The 17768-nt window shown below is 39.1% G+C and overlaps 1 protein-coding gene across 1 annotated transcript in view; it reads left to right on the top strand.

The window, feature by feature from the left end:
• Positions 1-4044: 4044 nt before the first annotated feature.
• Positions 4045-17768, top strand: part of LOC138644868 (carboxypeptidase O-like) — a 285082-nt gene continuing 271358 nt past the window's right edge. Inside the window, exons 1-4 of the mRNA XM_069733760.1 lie at positions 4045-4172; positions 4849-5171; positions 13344-13419; positions 15595-15719. Coding sequence (XP_069589861.1) covers positions 5092-5171; positions 13344-13419; positions 15595-15719 — 281 coding nt within the window. The 5' untranslated portion in view covers positions 4045-4172; positions 4849-5091. The remainder of the gene's footprint in view (positions 4173-4848; positions 5172-13343; positions 13420-15594; positions 15720-17768) is intronic.

Below are 17768 nucleotides of genomic sequence, written 5' to 3'. Positions count from 1 at the left end.
TTTATTGCAAAAAATAGTTAATTAGGTGTCGAGATCCCGCCTCTGCACAGGGGGAATCTCGAACCATCTCCGCTGCGGTCTCCCATTCTCCAACCGCATTAGAGTCTGCTCACCGGAGATGTCAGTCCAAGTGTCTGGCTCAGGCTGATACTGGATGACTGGTTACTGCTGCCTTTCCAGCTTCTGCCATTGTAGCCAATACTGGGCAGCGGTAAGCAGATGTTTTTGGGACTAAAGGCCCCGTCACACATAGCGACGCTTGAGCGATTCCGACAACGATACGACCTGTCAGGGATCGCTCAAGCATCGCTATGTGGTCGCTGGTGAGATGTCACACAGTGCGATCTCCCCAACGACGCAGTAGCGATGCGGCGACCTGTAGCGACCTGTAGAACGATGCTATTTCATGATGATTCAATGGGACGTCCTGTCAGCGAGGTCATTGGTAAGGTGTCAAACACAGCGATGTGTGCTACCCAGCGGGACCTCAATGATCAAAAAATGGCCCAGGCCATTCTGACACGACCAGCGATCTCACAGCAGGGGCCTGATCGCTGCTACATGTCACACATAGCGAGATCGCTACTGAGATCGCTGTTGCGTCACAAAACTTGTGACTCAGCAGCGATCTCGCTAGCGATCTCGCTGTGTGTGACGGGGGCTTAAGTCCTGCTCTTCCCTTTCTGAGCATGCCCAGGGCAAAATCTCTCATTGGAGATCAAGGGTCACATGCTTAGATACTGCAGCAAATCCCATTGGTCCTTTAGGAAGGTCCTGAAGGTGTTCTTCTTCTGTGGCTGACTTCCATTGGTCCTTCTGGCAAGGTCCTGTTCTTGCTGCAGCTATAAAAGGTTCGCATGGACGCACGGCTATGCGCTAGTGTACATTTGGAATCGTGTGTGTGTTGATGAGTGCAAGTCGTTCTTTAAAATCCCCTCCCTTGTGTATGACTGTTCCCAAAAGGTGGATGCTTGCTGTCTAGCACCCGACTAAGCTGTCAACATAAAGACACACGATACAGTGTCTATTGCTGTAACCGCCAGTGCGGCGCCGTGCGCTTATAGAACGCTTTCTTATCCCAAGTATGGGTGGTTAGTGGCATCCGCCAAAGCTGCACAGCACGCACTCTTGTGCTTTAAGTTATATTTTCTATTACTTTGACACCCCAGTTGCGGTGTCGAGCGCAAGTGGTCTGAACGTACTCTAACCCTGTGTCTTGGGATAGATTCCTGAGACTCTTTGCTTGCGCTCTTGGTGCGATACTGCAGCCCTGTGACGCAACAGGATTTGCTTCCTTCACACAGGGTGAAGTTAACCCGTGTGTGTATCCAGATTGTACTGCCATATAGTCCGTCATTACTCAGCAGCAGGTTCCATCTCTGCACGGTGGACCCGGGGCTGCGAACGCACCTTATACCATCTCTCTTATAATTTGGTGCGTTCCGCTAGCCCTAACATAGTTTTTGCGTCTCCACATTTTGGGAGCTATAATTTTCCATATTTTGGTCCACGGAGTCATTTGAGGTCTTGTTTTTTGTGGGATGAGTTCACATTTGTATTGCTACCATTTTCAGGCGCTTGCCATTTTTTGATTGCTTTTTATTCCGATTTTAGGGAGGCTTAATTACCAAAAACCAGCAATTCAAGAATTTCTTTTGGGGGGGGACATTTATACCGTTCCACATTTGGTAAAATTGATTAAGCAGTTTTACTCTTCGGGTCAGTACGATTACAGCGATACCTCATTTATATCTTTTTTTTATGTTTTGCCGCTTTTATACGATAAAAACTATTTTATATAAAAATAATTTTTCTGCATAGCTTTATTCTGAGGACTATCACTTTTTCTTTTTTTGCGGGACAAGATGATGATTTCAGCGGTACTATGTTTATTTATATCCGTCTTTTTGATCATTTGTTATTCCACTTTTTGTTCGGCGGTATGATAATAAAGCGTTGTTTTTTGCCTTGGTGTTTTTTTTTTTTTTTAACGGTGTTCACTGAAGGGTTTAAATGGTGGGAGAGTTTTATATATCGGGTCGTTACGGACGCGACGATACTAAATATGTGTACTTTTATTGTTTTTTTATTTAGATAAAGAAATGTATTTATTGGCACAATATATACGGTATATTTTATCTTTATTTAGGAATTTTTATTTTTTTTTTTTTTTACACTTTTTAACTTTTTTTACTTTGTCCCAGGGTGGGTCATCATGCTATAGTGTCAGATCGCTGATCTGACACTTTGCAAAGCACTGTGTCAGATCAGCAATCTGATAGGCAGTGCTGCAGGCTTGCAGGGAGAAAGTGAGTATGGGAGGTAGGGTATATAGCAATGCTGGAGCTGTAGGGATGAATAGGGGAAACAGTGGCTAGACGAATGTCCAAAGGGGAAAAAGAGTAAACTTATCAGTCTGTCGGCTTCTTGATTGCAGCGTCTCAGTCTCCAACGGTGGCACCGACAACAGTGGCACATGATATCCCGGGGTCATCTCGGCTCTATATGCGATACCGCTGGAGCGTGGCTCTGCTCCGCGGTGTGCGGGTAAGGAGTCAGAATACTCTGGCCCAAACCTGATCTTAGCTAGGCCGCACGCACACAGCAGTCAAATGTCTCACGTCTGAGTCACCTCCAGGAATGGAGGATGAGGGGTTTGTAGAAGTCTGATGTCCGCAAGCAGTGGACACAGTCACAGGGGTTGTGAAAGGTGGACCCACGCTCACGAGATGCTCCAATAACAAGGCCTGCACCTCACTTTGCTGTGCGCTCTGTCTTCCCGGTAGGACTCCTCTCTTCTTCCCTCTCGCAGCCCTTTTTATCTCCGACCCGCCCCCTGCTAACAAGTGCATAGGTCGGTCAGAGCAAGAAAGCTCTCCCCCGTGCAACAATGGTGACAGTCCCAACAGTTCTGGAACTGCCGCAAGTGTGGTACCCCCAGTCCAGTTCATCATCTTACATAGGGATCTCAAGTAATACTTCAATCTCTTTGAACACTAATGTCTTCCATACACATTAGATTGCTGTCTGCCGGCTCTCCCATATCAAATGTTTAAATTGTTCAATTGAGAGCTTAAAATCTTTATTACTGTACAGGAGGAAGTCATGGAATAAGTAAAATTACAGGAGAAAAATATACTAACACACCATTTGTATAGCTATAATAACATTGCAATAATTAGTTAAAGGTGGGGTCGAGTTATCAAAAAGTAATTAAATTAGGTAAAGTAAAGGTAGGTAGTTTGAATGTGGACTATGTAGCCTAAAAGTAGTCACAATAAATAAAAAAGAATAGAGTGCAATGATAGGCAATCTGATCTCCTGACTGATCTCCTCAATGGTCTTGCTGTAGAGCTGTGTGTGATTATAAAGGGGAGAACAGAAGAGATGAGTGTGATTACAAACACCTTTTAGCTGTCCTCTCACAGCAGTTATTGTGTCAAGTGGGCAGGACAGCAGAATTGAGCTCTCATCTAACAGTGCTGTCATGTCTGATATGTCCCCCTCATCTCACACTGACTGCAGTGAAAGCTAAAAGGTTTTTGTTATCACACTGATCTAAGTTAAACTCCAAACACTTTGCAATCACCTACAGCTCTGCAATAAGATCAGTGAGATTGCAGACTGTCTGTCATTACATGTCTCTTCCAAGAAAAAGCATATTTTAACCTATTATGAGAGTGTGTTTTTCCTCTGTATGTTGTGGCCTGCTTATGCTTGGTCAATGTCATACAGGAGACAAAGTTCACACCTCCATAAAAGAATTTCTGTTAACGGCCACTTGGTCTAATCATAAATGACAAGTGAACCTAAATTAAAAAGAAATTACATTGTACTCAGCTTTCCAGCCACTATTCCATGATAGTGCCAGTTTAGCATGCTAAAACTTGTGAAAAATCCTTTCTACTACCATTACACTTGGTTGGAACATTAACTGTAAGCTTTACACTAGTAACTGTTTTTTGTTACTGTGTACACATAGTAAAGCAAGTAATGTGGAATCCCTGGACTCTGAAGATTTGGTGCCAGGACAATGCTTTGATCACTGACTACTTGCCTTCCTCCTAAGGCGACACTGCGAACCTTGAACTATCTTACGCCAAGATCCAGACTATCTTTGACTACCTGCAATTTGTACATTATTGAGAACATTGTGGGCAGAATTTTGGATTGTAAGTTTGAGCTTCTGTATTGAATAACTATATTGGTGGTGACTTTATCATGCAGCTGTCAGTATTAGGGTACGTTCACACAGGACTTTTTTGCTGCGTATTTTTGCTGCTTTTTTATGCTAATTTTCAGCTGCATTTTACAGTACCAGCAAAGCCTATGAGATTTCAGAAATCTCATGCGCACACATTGGTTTTTTGTTTAATCAGTATTTTGTGCTTTGCTTTTTACATAGAGCATGTCACTTCTTTCAGCGTTTTTACTGCATTTTTTCACCCATTGACTTGAATGGGTGTTGAAAAAAACGCAGCAAAAACACAGCAAAAAGACAGGTATCATTATTTGCTGCTGAAAATCCAAAGACATTAGCCTGGAAAAAAAGAAAAAAAAACGCACCAAAAAAAGCACCAAATACGCACCAAAAAATGCACCAAAACACACCTAAATTAACATAAAAACACAGCAAAAATACGCAGCAAAAAAGTCCTGTGTGAACTTACCCTTAGGGAGTTTGCATGTGAGTTTTCTATGTGGCTGTAGTTTAGGATCATAATATCATGTTTGCGGACTGTGTTACTGTTAAATTTAGAAGCAGTTCAAATCTAACAATGTCTAAAACTAGAAAATGACAGTTTATTAATAGCAAAAACTGAAAATGTGTTATCTATTATTGTGCAGATTTGACATTCAGTAAGTAACAGATCTACAGATGAAGATATAGATACTGAAGATAAAGCCTATAAGTTGGAATGCTGAGGTTTTACGACACTCTCATAAAACTAATTGGCACAGAGATAGTGTAGATTATGCAGATAATATCTTTATGGCATGGGTCAACCAGGCTACACATTTATACCTGAATTCATTGCACATAACAAGCAGATCCGGTGCCTTTAGCAATCCAAGTCCTGAAGAGAAAGGATGAAACACTTTTTCTGGACCATATGTTTGCTGGGATTTCTTCTAAATAAAGGGACATGTGTTAAGGTTCAGTATGATGGGTAAGTATGGAAATATATTATTTCGTATTGTTATTTTGTAGATTTTTAAACACCCCAAAAAACATTATTGTGCAGTTACGGTAATTTAATTTGCTTAATTACATTGAAATGTTAATTACATAGATGATCAAAAATACACTTGCCAGGGTCCAGTGTATTCCTTACTATAATGTACTTGATAAGGAAATTGATATTTTTTATTGTTTCCGCAATATAAAAACAGGTATAAAGTATTTTTCATTTAAAAGTGTTTACATCTAGCTATGAAAAGTGACTGGAGCATCCAGAAACATGGAAGAAACTGACTTTGATTATCTACTGTCTTGACAGCCTGCTAGCAGATTATGGTTATCACCAATGCACCTAACTCATTGACAAAGCCCATTAGTGTTAGTTTCATATGAGACTTCAATACTCACAGTAGAGAACAGGCTTTTGAGTTCTACTTCAATTCACAAAATATTAGCAAAAAATGTTAAATAAAAAAAATAATATCTTGAATTATCTTAAAAAGTATTCGGCCCCTTTCCAATATTAGAAGATGTGAATGTACATGGAACAGTACTTTTTTTGAAACACAAGAGATTTGAGAGTTCAAAGTCTGAAGTAATTATTTTCCTCTTTTTGGAGTACACATCAAATTTAACAACGAATAGAATCAAGACTGCACTAGTGCTTCCACTCCAGTGGTCACAAATCCCTTGGCTGTGAATTGGTATAGAAATCCAAAAGGTTCAGGCCGCAGTCCAATAGGCTTCCATAAATTAAACCAGGCTTCAATGGCAATGTAAACCGCAGCAAAGAGCCTTTGTCAGGTGCTGCCTGCTTTTCTCTACCAAATTCAGATATTAGTGACTCTGACTCACTATAACAGGGTTCATCAGGTTTCCCTCATGGAATCAAACATTTTACCAAACAAAGTAGCTCTGAATAATGAGAGACTTTTTTTCTAGCATTGTGAGCAAATTCTGTAACAAAGGCTCCAGCTAAAACCTTTAACACATATGTGAAGATGCACTGCTGTATCTGTTTATATGTAACCATTGCATTACATTTCTCACCAATAATTCCCTTTTTTAACATCACTTAAGCTAAAACAACGAACACCAAATTAAACTTGAACATGTCTGTGTCTTTGCTTTTCCAAGATATTGTGTTTGTTTGAGCCTTTATACTTGAAGTACCTGGCCGTACCTACCAAAATGGCACACTTGTGGTAGAGTTGCACTCTCCCCAGAAATGTAACAAACTGACATTAGCAACCACAATGCATACCCACTACGGTTTATTTTGGCCGTAGGGCGTAAATTGCTCAAATTCAACATTGTGTAGATTTACTGTTTGTATTGTCAGATGGTAGTTGGTTTTAGGTTATATTAGGAATGGCCGATTTAGATTATTAGGGAGCATTCTCGTGTATCATGCCAATTTATTTCTATGTATGATTCTAGGCGTATGTAACGCTTTCAGCCTAAAGAACAAAAATCTATTATCCATCTGAGGCTCAGGTTAATTATCTGGATTTACTGTGAACACAATAACAACTCTATTCAAAATCATAGCGCACATAACGTCCCCATAGAATTTCAGAGCAATTATGCAGAAAAATACATAAAAATAGACAAATATAGAAACTATTTCAGTAACAAAGCATAATAATATTAACAACAACACTAAAAGGAGGCTTATGTTTTTGGGAGAACAAAAAGTTTGATTAATTTGAAACTGCCCGATCCATCTTTCCATGTTTGCTGGGGGAGATTTTAGAGGCCATAAGCATTTCAGATTTTAAGTTTGTGTGTCCACAGTGCATTTTTGGGGATTTTTTGATGGTGCAGAATTTATGTGCTATTTCTGCACCTATTATTTAACCTCTTCACCCCTTAACCTATTTTCACCTTCATGGCTAAACCAAATTTTACAATTCTGACCAGTGTCACTTTATGAGGTAATAACTCTGGAACACTTCAACGGATCCCACTTATTGTCAGACTTTTTTTCTTGACATATTGTATTTCATGATAGTAGTAAAATTTGTGAGATATGAATTGCGTTTATTTGTGAAAAAATGGAAATTTGGCGAATTTTCTCAGTGAGTTGTTCAACAGCAATATTGCTTGGAGCGCACACAAGGACAGGGCCATTCCCTGCAGCGGAGATGGCCCGAGATTCCCCCTGTGCAAAGGCAGGAACTCGACCCCTAACACTAATATGTGGTGTGCAATTTCTCCTAAATCCTCTGATACCCCATATGTGTTCAAAAATTACTTTTAAGGCTCAGTGCAAAGCTCAAAAGGGATGAATTGGAGTTCAGATTTTGCTGGACTAGATTGTGGGGGCCATGTCACATTGGCAGAACCCCTGAGGTGCCAGAACAGCAGAAACCCAATAAGAGACCCATCTTTAAAAACGACACTTCTCAATGAATTAATCTAGGGGTGCGGTGATCGTATTGACACCACAGGTGTGTCACATAATTTTATACCATTAGGCAGTGAAAAAAAAATAAAATTTTTACCACCAAAATTTTGTTCTAGCCCCAGATTATACATTTTCACTCTGAGAAATGGGTAAAAATGACACCAACATTTGTCTCACAATCACTGCTGAATGTAGAAATACCCCACATGTGGCTGTACAGTACTACTTAGCCACACGGTGAGACTCGGAAGGGACGGAGCGCTATTTGCCTCCTGGAAAGCAGATTTTCCTAGAATAGTATGGGGACTCCATATACAGAGCCCCTAAGTGCTAGAAGAGCAGAATACCCCCCTCAAGTGACCCAATTTTGAAAATTATACCCCTGTGAGAATTAATCAAGAGGTGTAGGGATGATTTTGACTCCATGAGTGTTTTCCAGAAGTGTCTGTTGCTGAGTGAAAATTGCAAACTGCCATTGTAGTGACCAGTATGCTGTAGTGACCAGTAAGCTGTAGCGACTACTACGTTGTAGTGCCCATATATTGCACTGAGCCATTTCACTTTTCCAGAGCCTTGGTGTTACCAGTAACGTGAAAGCCCCCTATATTTCTGTTAACAGATGACAGACCTGAGTGGGAACTTGCTTTTTTTGTGGATTGAGTTGATTTTGTTAGGAACATTTTACATAAATTTAAGGATCACATTTTTCCTGCACTCTACGCTGAGCACTTACATTGAGGTTTTCATCTAAATCTCTGAGTGATGTGATTTAGATGAAACCTCAGAAGAATCCAATCACAATAATGAGGCAGCAAACTTACTCTGTACTCCATCTTGCCTCTGTTCAGTGTTGTCATTTTTTCAGAGGTGCATAAAACTGTGGCTGAAGGCACTTTTACACAAGCCTATAAAGACAGACACCGCCGGATCACAGATCAGACAGCATCCGCAGTGCCTCCATCTTTCTTTCAATAGGTAATCTTCTGCCCGGGCTTCTGTCTCAATCATGTATTTCAGAGATTTGCAAGGATAACCTGGTGCCAGTGCTTAGCAGAGAAAATAGGATAAATGTGAGCCAAGCTTTACTGTGATCTTTGAAACACTTGCTTTTTGCTGGACAAGTTGACATTTTTATTGGTACCTACCACATTCGGGAACATAACATTTTTTGATCATTTTCTATTCCAATTTTTGGGAGGCAGAATGATCAAAAACCAGCATTGCAGGAATTGTTGTTTTTTTTTATTTAGATCCGCGTGTGGTAAAATTGATAAGGGAGCTTCATTTTTCCGGTCAGTACGATTACAGAGATACGATATTTATATCACTTTTTTAATGTCTTGGTGCTTTTACACTATAAAAACTATTTTATAGAAAAAATTATTTTTGCGTCACTTCATTTTGAGAGCGATAACTTTTGGCTTGTTTTTTTTGTGGGACAAGATAATATTTTCAGAGATATCACATTTATTTACATCGTATTTTTGATCGCATTTTATTCCTCTTTTCGTTCAGCGGTATGGTGAAAAAGCATTGTTTCTTGCCGAGTTTTTTATTTATTATTTTTAAAGCGTTCTCTAAAGGGGTTAACTGGTAGGACAGTTCTATAGGTTGGGTAATTCAGGACACAGCGATACGAAATATACCTTTTTTTTCATGAAAATATTTATTTATGGGTACATTTTCTTTTTTTTTTATTATTTTGTTATTTTCATATATGTTTTTTACAATTTTTTCACCTTTTTTATTTTTTTTTACTTTGTCCCACTATGGACCTTCACTTTTTGCAGTCTGATCACTTATAATGCATAGCAAAACAGGAGCATTTCAATGCATAATAAACTGTCAGCGCTGCACTGACATACAAACATGCTACACCATGATCTGAGCATGATGTAGCAAGTTTACTTGCTCTGGAGATTCATGGTAACATTCGGGCCTCCACATTGACATTGAGGGGTGCCGATCAAAGGGCAAAGGGGATTCCCTTTCTCTGCATGCCTGCTAAATATGTAAACTATATCAATCGCAGCATTTGGCGGGTTAAAGTGTCGGGAGCGGTGCGGGCACCAAAAAGAAAAAACATAATCAAAACTTCAGATTGTGTCTTTTCAATTGCTGCATTTCTCTCAAGAAATGCAGTAAAGAGCTATCAATACATATAACCAAAATGGTATAAAAAGTTTAGCTTGGCTTGCAGAAATTTTTTTTACTTATTTTACTTTTGTTTTTCATTCTTTATTTTGTTCCCACTGAAAAATATATATTTATATAATGTATCTACACAGTACAGGCCAAAAGTCCAAAAGTTTGGACACACCTTCTTATTTAAAGATTTTTCTGTATTTTCATGACCATGAAAATTGTAAATTCATACCGAAGGCATCAAAACTGTGAATTAACACATGTGGAATTATATACTTAACAAATAAGTGTGAAACAACTGAAAATATGTCTTATATTCTAGGTTCTTCAAAGTAGCCACCTTTAGCTTTGATGACTGCTTTGCACACTCTTGGCATTCTCTTAATGAGCTTCAAGAGGTAGTCACCGGGAATGGTTTTCACTTCACAGGTGTGCCTTTCAAGTTTAATAAGTTGGATTTCTTGCCCTTTAAATGGGGTTGGGACCATCAGTTGTGTTGAGCAAAAGTCTGGTCGATACACAGCTGATAGTCCTACTGAGTAGACTGTTTGAATTTGTATTATGGCGAGGAAAAGGCAGCTAAGTAAAGAAAAATGAGTGGCCATCATTACTTTAAGAAATGAAGGTCTCTCAGTCCAAAAAATTGGAAAAACTTTGAAAGTGTCCCCAAGTGCAGTTGTAAAAACCATCAATCGCTACAAAGAAACTGGCCCACACGAGGACCGCCCCAGGAAAGGAAGACCAAGAGTCACCTCTGCTTCTGAGGATAAGTTTATCAACAGCATCAGAAATTACAGGTTAACAGCAGCTCAGTTTAGAGACCAGGTCAATGCCACACAGAGTTCTAGCAGCAGACACATCTCTACAACTACTGTTAAGAGGAGACTTTGTGCAGCAGGCCTTCATGGTAAAATAGCTACTAGGAAACCACTGCTAAGGACAGGCAACAAGCAGAAGAGACTTGTTTGGGCTAAAGAACACAAGGAATGGACATTAGACCAGTGGAAATCTGTGCTTTTGTCTGATGAGTCCAAATTTGAGACCTTTGGTTCCAACCACCGTGTCTTTGTGCGACGCAGAAAAGGTGAATGGATGGACTCTACATGCTTGGTTCCCACCGTGAAGCATGGAGGAGGAGATGTGATGGTGTGGTGGTGCTTTGCTGGTGACACTGTTGGGGATTTCTTCAAAATTGAAGGCATACTGAACCAGCATGGCTACCACAGCATCTTGCAGCGGTATGCTATTCTATCTGGTTTGCATTTAGTTGGACCATCATTTATTTTTTAACAGGATAATGACCCCAAACACACCTCCAGGCTGTGTAAGGGCTATTTGACCAAGAAGGAGAGTGATGGGGTGCTACGCCAGATGACCTGGCCTCCACAGTTACCAGACCTGAATCCAATCGAGATGGTTTGGTGTGAGCTGGACCGCAGAGTGAAGGCAAAAGGGCCAACAAGTGCTAAGCATCTCTGGGAACTCCTTCAAGATTGTTGGAAGCCCATTTCCGACGACTACCTCTTGAAGCTCATCAAGAGAATGCCAAGAGCGTGCAAAGCAGTCATCAAAGCAAAAGGTGGCTACTTTGAAGAACCTAGAATATAAGACATATTTACAGTTGTTTCACACTTTGTGTTAAGTATATAATTCCACATGTGTTAATTTATAGTTTTGATGCCTTCTGTGTGAATTTACAATTTTCATAGTCGTGAAAATACAGAAAAATCTTTAAATGAGAAGGCGTGTCCAAACTTTTGGTCTGTACTGTATATACCCCCTAGAGGGGTTAAATATTTTTTGTATCACTGACCTGGACAGTTATGTTGCCATGTCATTTTTACTACATAATGAGAAGAAAGAGGGAAAAAGTTAAATGTCAAAAAGGGGTTCATTTACTTTTAATGTGCTATTTATGAGGAGAGAAAAATAAAATGCACCATCTCCCTTCTTTTCATCACACAACTGTGAGTGAATAAAGCTTTCAGTACATGACACACTGTCTTATGTGTTCTAATCTTTTATAGAATAGCTAGATTAAAGAATATAAATATTTATTCCCTTGACACAAGTCCTTCTGACTAACAAGGCCAAGATCAACCTCTCGAATTGAAGGAAATAAATTTGCTTTTGCATGAACCTTGTGACATTTTCAGGCTAAGGCTACGTTCACATTAGCGTCGCGTCGCCGTTGCGTCGGCGACGCAGCGGCGACGCACGGAAAAACGCGCGCAAAAACGCGCGCGTTTTGCGACGCGTGCGTCGTTTTTGACGAAAATCGGACGCACAGAAAATGCTACATGTAGCGTTTTCTTGCGTCCGACGCTAGCGTCGGAAACGACGCACGTGGCGAAAAACGGCACCAAAACAACGCACGCGTCCCCTATGTTAAACATAGGGGCGCGTCGGCGCTGCGTCGCCGCTGCGTCACCGACGCAACAGCGACGCACATTAGCGTAACGCTAATGTGAACGTAGCCTAATAAACACTCATAAAAAGCCAACATGTCCTGAGGAGCCTATGTCAGAAGTGAGTGATGTTTTTCTAGTAAATATTCTTCCATAATCAAATTATACTTTTATGGCCATATTTAAGTCAATCTTCAAATATTGTGCTTAAATATTACCAAAATATTTTTTTTTCCTTTATGACCCCATAAAGACGTGTGCAAAGTCATCCATAACGCATTAACTGAAGTATTGGTTTAACATATAAATTGTACATCACAGGTAATTATAGAAAAATTCCAAGTTGGGCACAAAAGTTGTAAAACCTAATTCGGCCAACAAACAATTCAACCACTAAACTCATTGTCTGAATAGTTAAACATCAGTCAAAGAAAGAATGAAGAGTTCAGTTTATTACTGTCACAGATCCATGGATTTAACATTTATAAAGTGTGACAAATTAATTTAATTATTTATTACTAGACTAGTTTCACACACAGGCATTCCTCTGAGAAATTTTTTTTTTTTTCATGCAGAGTGTTTTATTGGAGGGAGAGGTGAGCTGTTTTATAAACTTTACATTGTCTCTACTGCAAAATGAAATGCACTACATGGGCATAATGCTTTGTGCAATTTTGTTGCCGTAATAAGTCAGTTTTCCTTTTACAAAATCTGCATGCTCTGCATGCAAAGTTTTTGTGGTGTTTTTCCTCATCAGTTTCTTTATAGGCCTTTAGAAAATGGCAAAATGCTAGTTACAAATGAAACAAAAAATATATGTAAAGAAACACATTAAAATCTTTTAAAAAATCATGTCATATTTGCAAGGGCTAAAAAAATTCAGAGGTGTGTGCGGGAACCCAAACTGCAGAAGCGTGTGACAGAACCCCTTTCTATGAAGAACACCATTTTAGGTGTGAAATCTTCATTCAAATTGCAATGATTGTAAAGCTTTAATATTGTCTAGATATTTTCAATGTACAACATATTTTATTATTTGTTAAGAAAACTTTTAAATGTGTTAGATCTGATAAAGTAACTGCATTTTTTGGGGGGAAGGGGCGGGGGAGTTCATCAAGGTTGTCGTATAGTCAAGCCTAACAGTATACCAGAAATAAGATGACATACTCATCATTATGGCAAATTTTGATTATTTTAGTAACCAAGTGCTAAAAGTAACACCCCGGACAGCCCAACAAGTGCAGCATCTGCAGGATGTGTTAATACAATGGCGGGTAAGAAGATATTATATTTGTATTTTCTGTAGTTATACAGAAATAAGGGTAGATTAACAGCAACCAGATTGTGTTGCAGAAAATTATTTTTCTTATATCTAAGGCTACATTCTCATGATGTGTTTTTTTTTTTGACAAATGTTTTACAGTGCACATTTTCAATAAAATGCAAGTAATCTATATTACTTAATTGGTGCAGAAATATTGCAGAAAATCTTCAACATCAAAAACTCACCAAAAGCTCATCATGGAGACGTAGCACTATGGAGCCCCCATGCTGCTTTTCTCTTAACACCCAATACCTGAAATCTCCCAAAAGTGATAATTTACTTCTCTGTATTGATATCTGACAATTTCTAAAACTTGATTTTATTATTTCATAAGAAGAAAGTTCAGTGAAATAACGGGATAACTTCCTAATATACATATTGGACCAAATTCATCAAAGCATTCACTACAGAATTCTAGCATAAAAGCTTTGAAAAGTCTCAAAATGTAGGCACAACTCAGAGTTTTTGCAATTTTTGGTATGTTCTCACCAGTTTCTCCCATTTCTGCCATAGGCAGAACTGGGTTTGGATGGGGGCACGGTGGGTGCTGTGCTGCCACAGCTCATCAAATTCATGACAAGCTGTGCCACTACAAATCTCACTCCGGTCCCAAGCTGCAGTGAGATTTCAGATGTAGGGCACAGTGGTGCACCCCACTTGTCAGACACTCCAAATACAGGCTGACTTTAGCATGAACCATCTTTAAGACTGGTGTGAATTGGGCCCATTGTGTCTATTTGTGAAGGTTAATAATTTCCTTAATTTTACATATTTAAAAAATGTATTTTATGCATAAAAATGTATCTTGAGTACTGATGAGCAGATTGATTTGCAGAGGATTGAGTTCGAGTCACATTCCCTAAAATTCACGGTTCCATACAAATACATCGAGATTCGATTCTTAGTTTGCAAACTCTAAAGAATAACTTGCCTATGCCATTCTCTGCACTGCTAAAGGATCAGAGAGCAGGCTCATGTCAGTTTTGTGTGGCTATGCTGGCTTCCCCATAATACCATGCAACTGTGATATCTTGCAGATTATCATACCTTGTACATTGGTTGTTGGTATCTGGGCCATCACAGATCAGTGGTCCCATCTCCATGTTCCCAAGGGTAGATGAAATATGCATAGAATATTCAAATCTCACTCTCTTTGAGTTTTGCACAAATTTATTTGCTGCAAATTGAATTTTGGGGGAAAATTCAGCAAAGCTGGCAAGATGGAATTTCAAACGATCTGCTCATCTCTAATCATAAACCATGCAGTAGGATAGAAGCTCTCCCATGTATTTTCTTTTAATAAAATATGTCTGTATATATGCATGTGATGTAGTGTGAGCGTATCTAATCTACCACTGCTTTCTCCAGTGTCTAGCGCCTTCTTCTCTTGTGAGTGACGTCGCCTTTCTGCAAAACCTGAGGGTCACACTGCGCTCTTCGTATCCTGAAAGTGGCTTGTACAGTGCAAGCCTATGTAGCAGCTATTAATCATTTGCAAGATCATTCACAGTTTCCTATGTTGCAGAACTGTAATGTATCTGTAAAAATTAGATGTGGCTTCATATGTTGTTCAATTTTTTCTCACACCCATAGACCTGAATGGTTGAGTCTCATCTGATTTTTGGAAGAAAATCATGCATGATGTGATTATTTTTCACATGCAGATTCAGCCAGTGAAAAAAAAAGTTCATCTGCACAGCCCTACTGAATAACATTGGCCCGCATGTTATCTGTTTTATTAACGGATAGCACTAGGACTTAAAATATGGTCATGTGCACGAGCCCTCAAAGAGACTTCTAGCTCGCTATAGAGCATTGAGTGACCCGGCTAGTCACAATTGCAGTGATGTCACTGAGAAGAGGAGCAGAGCAGCACTGGACACTGGAGAATGCGGCTGCATGGGACTGTACTAATACACACACTACATCACATGCACATATACACTCATTTAATGAATAAAAAATATATACATGGCAGTGCTTCTTTAATATTACACAAGTTGTCATACACATGCCTCATATAATACCACAAGTCCTGTATACTGTATTACATGTGAAATAATTTTCACAGAATGAATATAACAAAACATGTTGATAATTATTTCCAAATGCTCCTTTTACATAGTTGGACTTGTGGAAACCAGACATTGTAGAAGAGATATATCCTGGAAGAGAAGTACATGTCCATGTCAAAAAATCCTATTTGCAGCAGATGAAAGAAAGCCTTGTGCAACAAGACATACCATTTAGGTAGGTTTTTTAAATTACTGTGTATTTGTACTGCAATTTTCAATTTGAACTCATGATGAAAAAGTGCTAATGACATAACAGATTGTCATGACAGTTCTGAAGAGAGGATTTCTTTTTTTTTTCATAATTTGATGGTATAAGAAAAGTATTTTATTACTTTACTTTACTTTAGTCACTAACAAAGTTTTCCATTTGCCACATCAGCTTTGCACCTACTGGGTGGGGCATGATCAAACAACCCCTCTTTCCCTAGAATAGTGTTTTAAAGATAATGGAAGAATGATGCACTTACCTGGCAAAAGAGATGCTGAAAGTATTTTATCAGTTCTGCAAAGCTTCCTGTGTTTAGGACCATCTTGAGAACTGACTCAGTTTGGAAATTGGACACATTGCTGAGAAAAAACATACTTAAGCCTCCTTCACACATCATGGTAATTCCTGTACAGGAAAAACTAGACATGTGCTCACCATTATTGATTACAATGGATGTGCGTGGACCGCAAATGGACAAAAAAAGCAGGCGTCTGAAGAAGGCCTCACCAATTCATGTCTAAAACACCGGTTTACTGCAGACCCTAATGGTATAGAATGGAGGTAGCAAAGGGGCAAAATGCTGATGGACAACCACTTGCACACCCACTATCCATGAGTGGGGGTGGAAGCTTAATATTTTAAATACAAACAGAGGAGGCTTGTATTAGGGGCCAGTCACACAGATACAGAGTGCACCATGCCATTGTACATGCTTATTGGCCACATACTGTTAGATCCATTAGTCTATTCAGCAGCTTTGTACTGTAAGTCTCTACAAGTAACAACAACCAACAACATTGCACGTGATAAATGCATGAGCTAATAGATGACACTTTTGCTGAAATATGCACCTCGTAACTCGCTTTAATGGTCCAAAATATCAGCAGAACAAGGGAATAATTTGACGTGTGTGAACATATAGTCCCTTAAAAGAATATTGTTTATTGTTTTCGGATTTCTAAAAATCACCAAAACCCAGTGTAATAGACACATAACAAAAAGCAAATATATCAGATGCAAAATTCACCTAAAATCAGACCATGGATAATTCTACATAATAAAGTTGCTTCTATAATAGTATCCAGATATGATAACAGCCTATAAAACATACAAAATCCCTTACTAATGTCCTCAGCTGATTCTACCTAACTGCTGAGATTAGCACCCTAAAAGATATGAGCTGTGCCGCCCCCACTCGTCAGCGGCTGCCCGTCTTATCTAGTTGTCCCTGTTATAAGCAGATGGGAAAAGACAAGTGTGTAATTAGAGATGAAAAATAAATGTATAGAATATAGTAGACTTTGTCCAAAATGAGTATATGGTAAAGGCTTGTTAGCCTAACAAGAAAGGGATAGTAAATGATCATGGAGATTATAATTCCAATATATATTCCCTCTCTTGTAGGTAATTGCTATACCAGTTATGTAGATAATTAAATAATTTGATAATGGACCCTCAGATAAATTTATGTCCCTTTTTCTTAACAAATCTGATACTGCCTGACAGCAGAGGTTGTCACCCTATTAGGTTGCGAGATGTGGTGCCCCCACTCATCAACAGCTCTGTCTTTCCCTGCTAGCCCTATTATAGGCAGTAATAATTAATGGGAGGTCAGGTGAAATAGGCAGATAAAGCAAACCTTTAATGGTTAAGACATGTCAGAAGACCCCAAATATACATGAAATATAGGCATAATAGCCTATGTTTGGCAATTTTTTTTTTATCAGGCCCCATTAACACTGAACTATGGTTAGGGTATGCTAATCAAGTATTTTCATCTAGTGGAGCCCCCATTGAATGTGCAGAAAATCCATCTCTAAAATCACTCTTTAAGGACATATATCTGGCTTAAACATAAAGCATGGTGGGAGATTAAAGGACTCGAAAATCATATAAAAAATAAAATTGTACCCAGAGGCTTTCGAATCACAATCCAACTGTTACCCTGTACTGCAAGCCCCCAATTGTTTGCAGCTTGGAAGCCAATTGAGTCTTTGTTCAGGTTCATGCAAATTC

Source organism: Ranitomeya imitator, chromosome 7 (assembly GCF_032444005.1).
Source record: "Ranitomeya imitator isolate aRanImi1 chromosome 7, aRanImi1.pri, whole genome shotgun sequence".
Taxonomy (NCBI): domain Eukaryota; kingdom Metazoa; phylum Chordata; class Amphibia; order Anura; family Dendrobatidae; genus Ranitomeya; species Ranitomeya imitator.
This window is presented reverse-complemented; position numbering and strand designations above follow the sequence as displayed.